The sequence below is a fragment of the Salvelinus fontinalis genome, chromosome 4 (genome assembly GCF_029448725.1).
Source record: "Salvelinus fontinalis isolate EN_2023a chromosome 4, ASM2944872v1, whole genome shotgun sequence".
NCBI classification, from domain to species: domain Eukaryota; kingdom Metazoa; phylum Chordata; class Actinopteri; order Salmoniformes; family Salmonidae; genus Salvelinus; species Salvelinus fontinalis.
Window position 1 is genome coordinate 16,346,805 of NC_074668.1, and position 13,145 is coordinate 16,359,949.

Below are 13,145 nucleotides of genomic sequence, written 5' to 3' on the forward strand. Positions count from 1 at the left end.
ATGAAAAACAAACAACATTTCCCATGAGTCTCTAGAGATCCAATTTCTCCGGCAAATCTACACGTGCCGCGATTAATTCGAAATCCCGGTAAGTGGAAAAGTGTATTTAAATGGCCATTCTTATCAATATCATGTTTAAAATATTGTTCCGTTTGGTACACTATAGCTAGCGAGCCGTCACATTTATTCGGCTACCAAACAACCACTTAATTTTGCAGACGTGCTAGTTACGGAAATTGGCACACCTGTGAAACTAATTTGGTTTTGCGCTAGCTATCCATGTTTGGTGAGGATAGCTCGAGGGCTGGTTACCAGATAATACTATGCACTGTTAGCAAGAAGCTATAAACAAGAAACGTATTTGTATAGAGATGGAGCATGGTGAATGAATTCCACTTAATTTATGGAGTTGCCAAGATCATGAATTTTTCAGACACTGCACACTGTGAATTCATAATCATTCGTTCATATCATTGTCATGCTTTCATATTCATACTGCACGGCGCCCTATGTATGCCTTGTATTCTCACATATAAGGACTTTGCTAAGTTTACGGATGTGGGGCACATTGTTTGGAAAATAGAAAAATGTGACGATCACCTGAGTGGTGTGTTTATTATTTACTTTAATAGACTCCGGCAGAGGAGAAATATTGACCATGTCCCAAGAGAAGCCAGACGCTTGCAGCCAGACCCAGTCGCAGCCTCAGACCCAGTCCCAGAGTGGCTCCAGCTCCTCCTCTGCTCCAGGCTCTGCCAGCCAGTCATCTTCTGGGTCTGGCACAGTCAGTTCAGTGGACACCATCCCTGTTAGGGACCTGGGCTCCATACCAGAGGAGCCTGAGCCACAGCCCTGGGGCCTCCTGCTGCCTATGCAGAGAGGCTTCAGAGCCCACAGTGAGTTCAACAACCACATGACGTGCACCTGTTACCTGGGTGGTTAGGATGCCTTTAGGCAGTGAGTACTGGGGGAGTTTAGTTGATTTAAACGTTTTACTGCAGTTTGTACTGAACAAGTTTTCCACAATAGTGCGGGAACATTCTTTTGAGGTCTGTTTGAGCCAGGGCCCAGTTTCTCAAAAGCATCTTAAGGCTAAGTTCACTGTTAGAACCTTCGTAGGGGCATCATTAAATCTCTGAGTTGTTTCCCAAAACATTATTAATGTTGCACTTGAAAGCGCTTGTAATCTAACGCCTGCCTCAGACCACTTGTAGAACAGCTAAGTGTGTCGTTAATGCTTTTTTTTTGCCCTCACGCATCACTTTATACACAAGATCTCTGCTAAACAGAATAAAAATATAAACAGTAGGCTATAGGTCCATTTGAATTATATTAAAATGCATTTTCATGTTCAATTGAGTTCTATTTTGCTACTTGTAGGCTACCTACCATCTGTAATTTCTCAATATAATTCATGATGTGTAGCCTAACATGTGCACAATGATGTCCCAAATCAGGGATTTTGTGCATTTTTATTCGGTAAGTATTAGAGTAAGCCACTTCAGTATTTGCAGCAGTAGGTGGTAATATCTTTCTAGGCGATATTACCACCTACTGAGAAAACGGTTACTTAGTGCGTTGTTTTCTCTGTGTGGTGTTTTGGGAAACACATGTTACATTTTCGGCCATTGTAGGAAAGATGTATTGTTAAAACACCCGTAAAACTAAGTTCTATTGCTATCGGGAAATCGGCCCTGATTAATAAGTGTGTGACCATTTCAAATCATAAAACTACTGCAGCAGCACACTACAACATCGTCCTCTGAGCCACCATAATCAGTAATCACAATGTTCTTCAAGTGGTCTTTCAGATCAGTAGCATTTCTGTTCATTTAAACTTTGCGCAATAATGTGTCCTGCTGAAGGTGGCCCATATGGCAACTGAGCGAGATTTTTTTTGTATTTTTCAACTAGCACTAGCATCTGTGTATTCTCTTCTCTTAGCCTCTATTGAAGTGATGGTGTTAGTTTGACTTTTTTCCTCAGACTGTGTTGAGGACGACGCTTGGTTTGGCAGGCACACTAAATGCAACTATTCCTTTGATGTCCCCATACTGAGGAAATCATCCAGATTTGCTGCATACAGCAATAAACATTTTAGGATATTCCGAGTAGGTCGATTTATTTTTCACCACTATCTATGTATTTTATTTAAGGAAGACCATTGTTTTGTAAATCAGTGTGCTCCGTAATGACGGTCAGATCTTTACCTTGCAGGAGAAGAACATTGTCTATGTCTTTGACAACAGTAACAATGGCACGTTTGTTGACGGTAAAGTTATTGGAAAAGGAAAATTTTTGCCACTAGCGAACAATGCAGTGTTGTCCCTTGCTGAAGAACGCCACAAAGGTACCTTTTGTTCCCCAGAGGTTTATTTCAATACATTTCTGTTTAGGTCACTGATACTTAAATAGCAGCAAGGAAGCCCTATCCATCATGACACTATATTCCATGTACCTCTAAACATTAAGTATGCTGCATCATTCCCTTAATGGTGATGTCGGCCTTAGTCTTTGCATTAATAATCAATTCAACTGATTTTCTCCCTTCAATAGTGTTTGTGTTCATTGATCTCATGGCGGATGAGCAGTCCAACCTACCCAAAGAGTTAAGCGAGAAATACATGATCACCAAAAAGATTGGAGTGTAAGTGAGCATTTTATTCATTTTAACTTGTGTATTTTACTAAATCTTGTTACTCGTGGTTTTGTTTTGAATTACAGAATAACATTCTAATATGATTTGTTATACCAGTGGTGTGTGCGGGGAAGTGAAGCTGGCTTTTGAGAGGGCCACTTGCAAAAAGGTGGCCTTGAAGACTATCAACAAGAAAGATTTCCCGGCATCTGTTGGCGTAAGTCTTATCACCATTTTCCTCCTCTTCTAGTTTATGAATACTAACTAATGCAATAAATGTAACACTCATCTTTGTTCAATTATAGACTGCCACACGAAGTGCAGAACGAGAGATCCAGATCCTTCAAAAGATTGACCATGTAAGCATTATATCTAGAACTTATTATGATCTAATAACTGCCAAGGAGCCTAGTAAAGCAATGGTTCCTCATGTCCAACAATGTTTCCTTACCTGGGGTAATCAAATGCCATAGAAGTAGTCATTTTCAACGTATGTTTTCTACTGGACAAAGCCACAGACATCACACTTTTCTACCACCACCTCTAGTATTTGCCTGCTAATTTTCTGTGTGTAACTTTTGCCTCCTGTCTTTTCCAGCCATGTCTGATCAAAACAAAAGACTTCTTCCAAACAGATGACTCCTACTACATTGTTTTAGAGCTGTGAGTTTAGTTTATCATTCAAGCAGACACTTTTTTTTATCAATGAGAAACCATTATAATTTTCGTTGTGTGTAATAATTTCTGTAGCCCTCTGAAGAAGTATAATTGTCACAAGCATAGTATTTCCCTTCCCCTTTTGTTTTCTGTTTCAACTGATAGTATGTGTGTGTTTCAGCATGGAGGGTGGAGAACTCTACGACAGGGTCAAAAGCAAGCAACAGATCAAGGAGCCGATTGCCAAGCTATATTTTTACCAGATGTTGAAAGCGGTAGAGGTGGGTGGATTGATGTATTTCTCAATTTTTCCTTCAGAATTGTTAGAATAGTGGTATTTATGGTTTGCCTGACGACTCGCACTGAATGCTTCCGCTGCTTTATCAATTTCTACATACTTCAGTCTGAATCTGCCATCATTGAAGTCGTTTGTGGTGACGATGGGTGTTGTACAAAATAAAGTAATCAGCAATTGGATCGTCTCTAACCAGAGTATCAAAGCCAATGACACATTTTCAAACTTCACTACCCACTTGTTCTGGCTCTGGATTTCTAGGACCAGTCAGATGGTCTGAATGTGTTCGTGTTCTAGAAGGGTCGGGGAGGGATTCAAATCCAGACTCATTGAGAAGAAACAAATACTTGTGGGTGTGGCATTTGGCCGGAGCAATGAGTCTGGGTAGCCAGGCAAATTCATGGTAGGATTTATTAAATACATTCCGGTGTGATGTTGAAATGTCAAAATACGCCATACCTTTACACATCTTGTTTTATACTGGAGATACTGTCACTTGAGTAGATATTAGACTGCTTCCTTATACTGGTTCATCTCGCATTCCTTCCACTAGTACCTTCACAACAATGGCATCATCCACAGAGACCTCAAACCTGAAAATGTGCTGCTTTCGTCTCACGATGATGTTTGCGTCATCAAGGTAAGGTTTCTCAAATCCCAATGTGGGTCTTTCTGCCACAGTGAATGATCATGGTAGATCAAGAGTATGTGAGGGTAGATAAAGTTATCCACTTATTCATTGCCCTCCTGAAGTGGACCTCTAGACACACTAGATCTGGAGAAGGGAAAAAAACTAAAAGCTTGGTTGAATAGCCTCACTGAAGTGAAGAGTTACAAGCCTCTCTCTCTGTGACAGATCACAGACTTTAATCAGTCCAAGATACTGGAGGAGTCTGCCCTGATGAGGACCCTTTGTGGAACACCCACATACCTGGCACCAGAGGTGTTTACAGACGCAGTCACTGTGGGCTACAGCAGGGCTGTAGACGCCTGGAGTTTAGGGGTCGTCCTGTTTGTGTGGTAGGGATCCATGTTCCTCATGCCAGGATCACAGACATAAGTGCTGCTTGCTCTGACTGTAGTAGATATACAGGACTGTCAGCTTTAATTTGAGGGTATTTTCATCCATATCGGGTGAACCGTTTAGAAAGTACAGCACTTTATGTACACAGTCCTCCCATTTGAGGGGACAATGGTATTGGGACAAACTCACTTATGTATATTAAAATAGTCAAAAGTTTAGTATTTGGTCCAATATTCCTAGCACGCAATGATTACATCAAGCTTGTGACTCTACAAACTTGTTGGATGCATTTGCTGTTTGTTTTGGTTGTGTTTCAGATTATTTTGTGCCCAATAGAAATTAATGGTAAATAATGTAGTGTCATTTTGGAATCACTTTTATTTTAAATAAGAAAATAATGTTTCTAAACACTACTACATTAATGTGGATGCTACTATGATTATGGAAAGTTGGGTATATCCCTAATCATGGTAGTATCCACATTCATGTAGTAGTGTTTAGAAACATTCTATTCTTATTTACAATAGTGACTCATTTACTATTCATTTCTATTAGGCAATAAAAATCAGAATCGCAACCAAAACAAACAGCAACTGCATCCAACAGGTTTGTAGAGTCACAAGCTTGATGTAATCATTGCATGCTAGGAATATTGGACCAAAAAAGTGTCCTTGTCCCAATACTTTTGTTGCAACTTTAAATGTTTCCGGGCTTATCAGTGTACTAAGGGCATTGTAATGCAACTATTTCAATCAATTTGCAAATAACTTGGGCCAAGATTACTTTTCAACAGCACACAGTTTTCCTGTTCACAGATTCACTTATAAGTGTTAATACTTTTATATGTGAAGTTTACTTCTCTCCCCCTCACAGTTTGGCAGGCTATCCCCCATTCTACCCTAATGCACGAATTGGTTTGTCAGTCAGTGATCAGATCACCCAGGGAATATATACATTTATTCCATCAAAATGGAATGGCATCTCCGATGATGGTAAGGGACCCTCATGAAAATCCTCATGAAAATGACCTAAAAATGTGCTGCATGCATGTTTGTAAACAACTTTTGCTACTTTACTACAGTCATATTGATAATTCAATGTTGTCTGAAACTTCTTTTACTTATCCAATCATGTCTAGCCAAAGATGTTGTGAAGAAACTGCTTCGAGTGGACCCCAATGCCCGCCTCACCATTGAGGAGGCTTTACAGCATCCCTGGCTGATGGTAAGGTTTATTGCTGTCTCATTGCCTGGCCCCAGTGCCATCAATGCGGGTACTTTTACTGCATAATGGGTATTTTGGGCTAGGCAGTGTTGTAAGTGGCAATGGCGAGTAATCTCTGATCCCATCAATCTCCATCTCAGGATGAGGCAATGAAGGAGATCGCTGAAGGCATCATGTACCCCAAGGACTCCAGAGATGCCGATGCCACAGCAGACTCTGGAGATGCCACAGTAGTGAGAAACAATGTCATTCTACTACAGTAGTTTCCCACCCCTCTCCTGGGGTACCACTAGACAGTCCACATTTTTGTTGTAGCCTGCTTTAACTAAGCAAGTTCTTGGTGTTTAGTTGAATTAGGTACTTAAGTGCAGGGCAAGAACAAAAATGTGAACTATCTGATGGTCCCCGCAGGAGAGGGTTTGCCATATGTCAATATTGTCCAGAGTATGGTGTTGCTCACAAAATTGAAGTATGTCTCTTGTTACTTTAGGCCTCAACCGGAAAGAGGTCAAGAGAAGATAAGGAAGAGCAGCAGCCAACAAAGAGGTGACCAGGCCCATCCACAGAGGCAACATGAGCCACATTCCACCCTCGTCTCCCCATTGGAGACTCCCCTGATATTTTTCTTCTGGCAATTAGGCCTACTTGAAATCAGTATATTGCATTTCATCACGCATCACTGTAATCATTCCCACAATGTCCCTGTTCAGGATAGTGCAATCAACTGGAATTTACTTGATTAATGCATGTTGAGTTCCAACTCGTGGGCACATGCGGAGCTAGCTCCACATTGTTACAGTGGTGGTATGTGAAAGCTTCCATACAGCAGTTATACATTAGCTAGTGTAAAGCATAGCAGGCCAATTTTCAACTAACCTGTTCTTGGCGATACTTTTCTCCAGAATTGAGAATGACAAAAGTTTCTTCTCGATGTCCAGTTGCAGGTGGTTCTCCAAAAATATATTAAATCCACGTTTGCACCGAGTGAGGAGTTCCCTCGCCATTTTAGCTGCATCTTGCGTTTCCCCAAGAGCTTTGCAGGAACTAGATGTTTCTATGTGATACGGCCACATGTAGGTGACGGAGCGTCACACAGTGCGACCAAAACAAATAACGGCAGACATGCAAGAGGCATTTGCATTTCTCACTCGATACAAAACGTGGATTTAATATCTGTTTGAATATTCATTTTTTTTAGGGGAGAACCACCTGCAACTGGACATTTATAAGATGTACTTTTCTCCCATATCAAGAACAAAGAAAGTATCACCAAGAACAGGTTAGTTAAATTGGCCTGCTATGCTTTATACTAGCTAATGTGTAATGGCTGTATGGAAGCATTCATAGATCAGCGCAACAATGTGGAGCTATGTCTACTGGAAATTGCCTCCTGTTTTGTAAATAATTGTTTTTGTACAAAAATGTTATTTTCCACTGGGTTTTTATTGTTGTGCATCCCATAATTCTTGATTTGTATATCATAAAAAAATCTTACTCTATTGAACATTTTCACCCCAGGTCAAGGTTCTTGTTCATTAACCTGAACCATTTAGCTACATATTTTGCATTTTATCATACAGTGGCTCATGTAAGGCACTCTGATCACTCACCCAAAGAGCCTTTAAACAGAACATCAATGTCTAGGTCAACAAGGACAGCACAAGCATAATCAGTGCATTAATCTGTGAGTAGTGTTGCTGTTAATCATTGTGCAAGCTTTTATATCAAACTATATTCCGATTATCTCATAGATTGGCATTGGACCTGTCCCAGAGACGGTGCAGCACTGTGTGTGCCTCGTCAAAAGAGTCCCCCCCTGGACCCGACTCTTCCAGCTCGGGCCATCCTTCAGTATGTCTCTAACACCACCTAGGGGCTGAGAGCAAGCAGTCAATTTATTTAGGCTGACTCACGTGATTCTGTAAATGGGTAGCAATCAGACAATCCATAAATCTAAATATTCTATAGTATGTGGTTAAACAGACAATGTTCCTCGACTGCGTTGTAGGACCATATTTTCAGCAGAAATGTATGCTTCACCCAGTGATTGAACTCTGCTGGAGAAGTTGGTCCACTGCTCCTCACCTACATGAGTTCACACAAGGTCAGCCAGGCTGATGTCATCTCCATAGAGGAAGGGCTGCCTCTTGAGGAACATGTTCTCCAGCTTCTCCAGAGTGTCACCCAGGTCTGCTAAAGCCCTCTCCACCTTCAGTGGGTCTGTGGGCTGCCCTGTCATACGGCGCAGTAAAACTTACACCACAAAGCAGCATTGTGTGCCAGCAACAACAGACACAGAACATCAGCTATAACATTGCCTACAAAAGTCTTTGTATTGCAATTATGTGTAATATCTAGGCTGCAAAGAGATGGTGGCAGTGGGACTAGGCTACATTTTACCTGCCATAAAGCATAGTGTGTTCCATGAGCGAGCCTTACCTCCATGATAAAGACCTTGGTTGCATGTGGTGGTGTGTTGGTATGGTGCCGGGCTGTGTACTCATCCACTCTCGCCCCCCTCTCCAGGTGGCGAGGATACCGTTTACTTGGGACATTGTATTTGGTGGGCAGGTATTTTAATATGGCATCACTATAACAAGCTGAGGGAGGGGAAATGTCCTTTTATTTTCAATTTTTAAACCCTTCAACTAGTAGGATATGACCGTGAATCAAGAATCATATCTCAGTCAGAACAAAGTCATTGTCGACCATCTGCATGGGATTTAGTTTTGTATACTGTGGAGTCCTATTCTCCCCTATATAAAAAGTTGAGACAAGTGCATTTATTTTTAACTAGGCACGTCAGTTAAGAACAAATTCTTATTTTCAATGACGGCCTAGGAACATTTCTGCTGAAAAACTGCCTTGTTCAGGGGCAGAACGACAGATTTCTACCTTGTCAGCTCGGGGATTTGATCTTGCAACCTTACGATTACTAGACCAACGCTCTAACCACTAGCCTACCTACCGCCCCATGATGACGGCCAACCCATAACGACGCTGGGCAAATTGTGCACCGGACTTCCATTCACGACCGATTGTGATACAGCCTGGAATCGAACCAGGATCTAGTGACGCCTCTAGCAATTGAGATGCAGTGCCTTAACACGGAACCCAAACCGGCTGCGCACTTGCGCTATCGTGCATAAATGTATTTTGCTCCTCCACACCAAACGCGATCGCGACACGCAGGTTAAAATATCAAAACAAACTCTTTCTACCAGGCATTATAAACGTATTTGTATTCTTAACTAGGTACTGTAAATTACTCAGCCACCAACAAGCACTGCCACCAAGTGAGTCAAAACAAAGGCGTGCAGGCATATACTCAGTGCGTGCGAGTCGTAATCAATGGATGGACTAGCAGCAGACAGTGTTGCCAACTCCTCAGTAAGGAAAGTAGCTATTGGCTGTCCTTTAATTTATTTTTATTAACAACAAATCAATACAGAAAGTACATGAGGGAAAACAAGTATATATAGATGATATACAATGGACAATCGAGCTAGGGGGTACAATATCACATTACAATTGCACAAGGACCTTGGGACATACATACACTTATAATTCTAACAGCTTTTTTGTTAGAGAATTTAATTGTCTTAAAATACAGTTCAAATTCTTTTTGTAGGGTAAGAAAATGTGTTTTTTTGTTTGTAAATTTACATTTGTGTATATGAAATTTGGCCAAAAGAATAATGAAATTAATTACATAAAAATGTTTCAGCTTATTTCTATCGTATGTAAAAAATAAAATAATAATAATAATAGAAAAAATAATGTCACAATTCCAACTCTCCTCCCTTTTCCGGGCTTGGGACCGGCAAAAGTGACCTAAAGAGAGACTCTGGCGGAGTTACCTCGTTTTTTGTTTTATTTTGTTTTTTATTTTAGTTTTCTTGATTTGGTTTGGTTTTTAACCTTGTAAGGCTCCTCACTTAGGAGCCTACAACAAGTCACAGTAAAACATGATTTTTTTTTTTTGCCATTTTTATTCTTTTTGGTATACAATCCACATTAACAATCTAAATGGACCAAAAAGAGACAATAGAAAAAACTGTCAATGTGAGAAAATTATGGTAGTTAGTCTGGCCCTAATTCAGGTTAATTGTTTTTTTTAATGTAAACCAGGGCTGGATCAGCCAGCGGCAGCTTCCCGCATGCGCGATTCATTTGCAGTCTGGACGGGAGGGGTGAACATCTCTTGCTCTGACTGCAGCTGGGAGGGACTGCTGCATGAGGACTGGGCCGCCTATGAGTGCTTTGGGACTGGGGTGGGGCCCACGCAGCACCTGCTGCTCGTTGAGAAGAGTTAGAACGATACGTGCTTTCACGTCAGTCTCCAATAACACCAGAAAAGTCTAGATTTGTTGCTAGCTGCTTTTTTGAAAATGTGTCGCTAGAGTGGTCTGAATACTCGCTAAATATAGCGACAAAGTCACTAAGTTGGCAACACTGGCAGCAGATTGCCCATGATCCTTTTAGATTTTATAAAAGAAGTACATGTTAGTAGAACGACAGAACAATTAGCTATAAAATCTTTGTTAGAACGCTTTACATCTCATTTCTAAGTAAATCTTTGCAGGTTATGCTCAGTTTTCAAAGTAGATCATATGGCTATAAAAACAACATTATGGAAGTTACAAACCATCAGTTTGGTATTTTATTATGATACCATTAGCTTACTCTTCTTGAGGTACACTCAAAACATGAAATATTACTTTATACAGAACATTAGTTAATAGACAACACCTCAAGGATAGAATTATCTACAAGCATTTCGCTACACTCGCAATAATATCTGCTAACCATGTGTGAACACTAAAAAATGTGATTTGATCAATTTAAAACATCTCACACAGCCTACATATCAGTACATACACAAAATATCTAGGTCAAGTAGGGAAGATGCGTTGTGCCATGAGGAGTTGCTTTATCTGTTTTTTTTTATCAGGTTTTCTGTTCACTTGAGCAATCTGAGACGGAAGGGAGTTCTATGCAATCATGGCGGTATGTCTTCTTGAATTTGTTCTTGATTTGGGGACTGTGAAAAACCCCTGGTGGCATGTCTGATGGGGTAAATCAGTGTTGTGTGTAAGTTGACTATGATTTGGAATTTTCAACACATTAACGTTTCTTAGAAAAACAAGAAGTGATGCAGTCAGTCTATCCTCTGGCATGCATAGTGGTTAGAGTGTTGGACTTGTAACCGAAAGGTTGCAAGTTCGAATTCTGTTTTTAAGTTCAGTTTTTGCTTCTTTTACTTTCGGTTTTGTACACCAGTTTCAAACAGCTGAAGATACTCTCTTTTTGGTTATTGAAAATATATTTTGCATCGGTTTAGATGGTAAAATGATTCTCTACACTATACATTGCTTGTTTTGTCACAATTGAACTTAGGTGAACTATTTGAATTTTAGCAACCAGGAAATAGCAGAGCGATTTCTGCATATTGCACTTTTAAATAACTAAAATATAGTAATTGCATAAGTATTCACCACCTTTTATTTAGGCAAGCCTAAATTAGACCAGAAGTCAAATTTGTCTTAACAAATCACATAAGTTATATGGACTCACTCTGTGTGAAATAATAGGGGTTGACATGATGACTACCCCTTCCTCTGTCCCCCATACATACATCTATCTATCCCTTAGTCAAGTATTGAATTTCAAGCACAGTTTCTACTACAAAGACCAGGGAACATTTCAAAAGCCTCATAAAGAATTAGACATTGAATATATCTTTAAGCATGGTCAAGTTAATAATTATGCTGTGGATGATGTATTAAACCACCCTGACACATCAAAGATGCAGTCCTCCTTCTGAACTCAGTTGCCGGAGAGGAAGGAAACCGCTCAGGGATTTCACAATGAGGCCAATGGGAACTTTAAAACAGTTACAGTGTTTTTATTTTATTTATTTATAACCAGGTAGGCCAGTTGAGAACAAGTTCTCATTTACAACTGCGACCTAGCCAAGATAAAGCAAAGCAGTGCGACACAAACAACACAGAGTTACACATGGGATAAACAAACGTACAGTCAATAACACAATAGAAAAATCTATATACAGTGTGTGCAAATGTAGTAAGATTAGGGAGGTAAGGCAATAAATAGGCCATAGTGGCGAAATAATGACCATTTATCAATTAAACACTGGAGTGATAGATGTGCAGAAGATGAATGTGCAAGTAGAGATACTGGGGTGCAAAGGAGCAACAAAATAAATAACAATATGGGTTGAGGTAGTTGGGTGTGCTATTTACAGATGGGCTGTGTACAGGTGCAATGATCGGTAAGCTGCTCTGACAGCTGATGCTTAAAGTTAGTGAGGGAGATATAAGACTCCGGCTTCAGTGATTTTTGCAATTAGTTTCAGTCATTGGCAGCAGAGAACTGGAAGGAAAGGCGGCCAAAGAGGACTTGGCTTTGGAGATGACCAGTAAAATATACCTGCTGGAGTGCGTGCTACGGGTGTGTGCTGCTATGGTGACCAGTGAGCTGAGATAAGGTGGGGCTTTACCTAGCAAAGACTTATAGATGACCTGGAGCCAGTGTGTTTGGCGACGAATATGTAGCGAGGGCCAGCTAAACGAGAGCATACAGGTCACAGTGGTGGGTAGTATATGGGGCTTTGGTGACAAAACGGATGGCACTGTGATAGACTACATCCAATTTGCTGAGTAGAGTGTTGGAGGCTATTTTGTAAATTACATCACCGAAGTTAAGGATCGGTAGGATAGTCAGTTTTACGAGGGTATGTTTGGTAGCATGAGTGAAGGATGCTTAATGGCTGTCATAGGAGAAACTGAGGATAGATCAACAACGTTGTAGTTACTCCACAATACTAACCTAATTGACAGAGTGAAAAGAAGGAAGCCTGTACAGAATATAAATAGTCCAAAACATGCATTCTGTTTGCAACAAGGCACTAAAGTAATACTGCAAAAAATGTGGCAAAGCAATTCACTTTTTGTTCTGAATACAAAGTGTTATATTTGTGGCAAATCCAATAAAAGACATTACTGAATACCACTCTCCATAATTTCAATCATAGTGGTGGTTGCATCATGTTATGGGTATGCTTGTAATCGTCAAGGACTGTAGAGTTTTTTATGATAAAAAATAAACCTCAAAATCCTAGAGGGAAACTTGGTTCATTCTGCTTTCCACCAGACACTGGGAGATGAATTCACCTTTCAGCAGGACAATAACCTAAAACAGGGGTCCGTAAACTTTTTCACTCAGGCCCCCCTTCCAGCATTGGGGAACATCCCGCGCTCCCCTTGTGCGTACGCCACGTCTAT

General features: G+C 40.5%; 1 protein-coding gene across 1 annotated transcript; it reads left to right on the forward strand.

Annotated features, from left to right (window-relative positions):
• The first annotated feature begins 2 nt into the window (after positions 1-2).
• LOC129853170 (serine/threonine-protein kinase Chk2-like) lies at positions 3-7,322 on the forward strand. Its single transcript, XM_055918918.1, has 15 exons — positions 3-88; positions 633-896; positions 1,987-2,111; positions 2,218-2,350; positions 2,557-2,647; positions 2,756-2,855; positions 2,944-2,997; positions 3,237-3,301; positions 3,477-3,576; positions 4,144-4,230; positions 4,447-4,610; positions 5,488-5,606; positions 5,753-5,838; positions 5,979-6,071; positions 6,329-7,322. Exons 2-15 carry the CDS (start codon positions 659-661, stop codon positions 6,386-6,388), a joined length of 1,515 nt encoding a protein of 504 aa, XP_055774893.1. The 5' UTR covers positions 3-88; positions 633-658; the 3' UTR covers positions 6,389-7,322.
• The last annotated feature ends 5,823 nt before the right edge of the window (positions 7,323-13,145 follow it).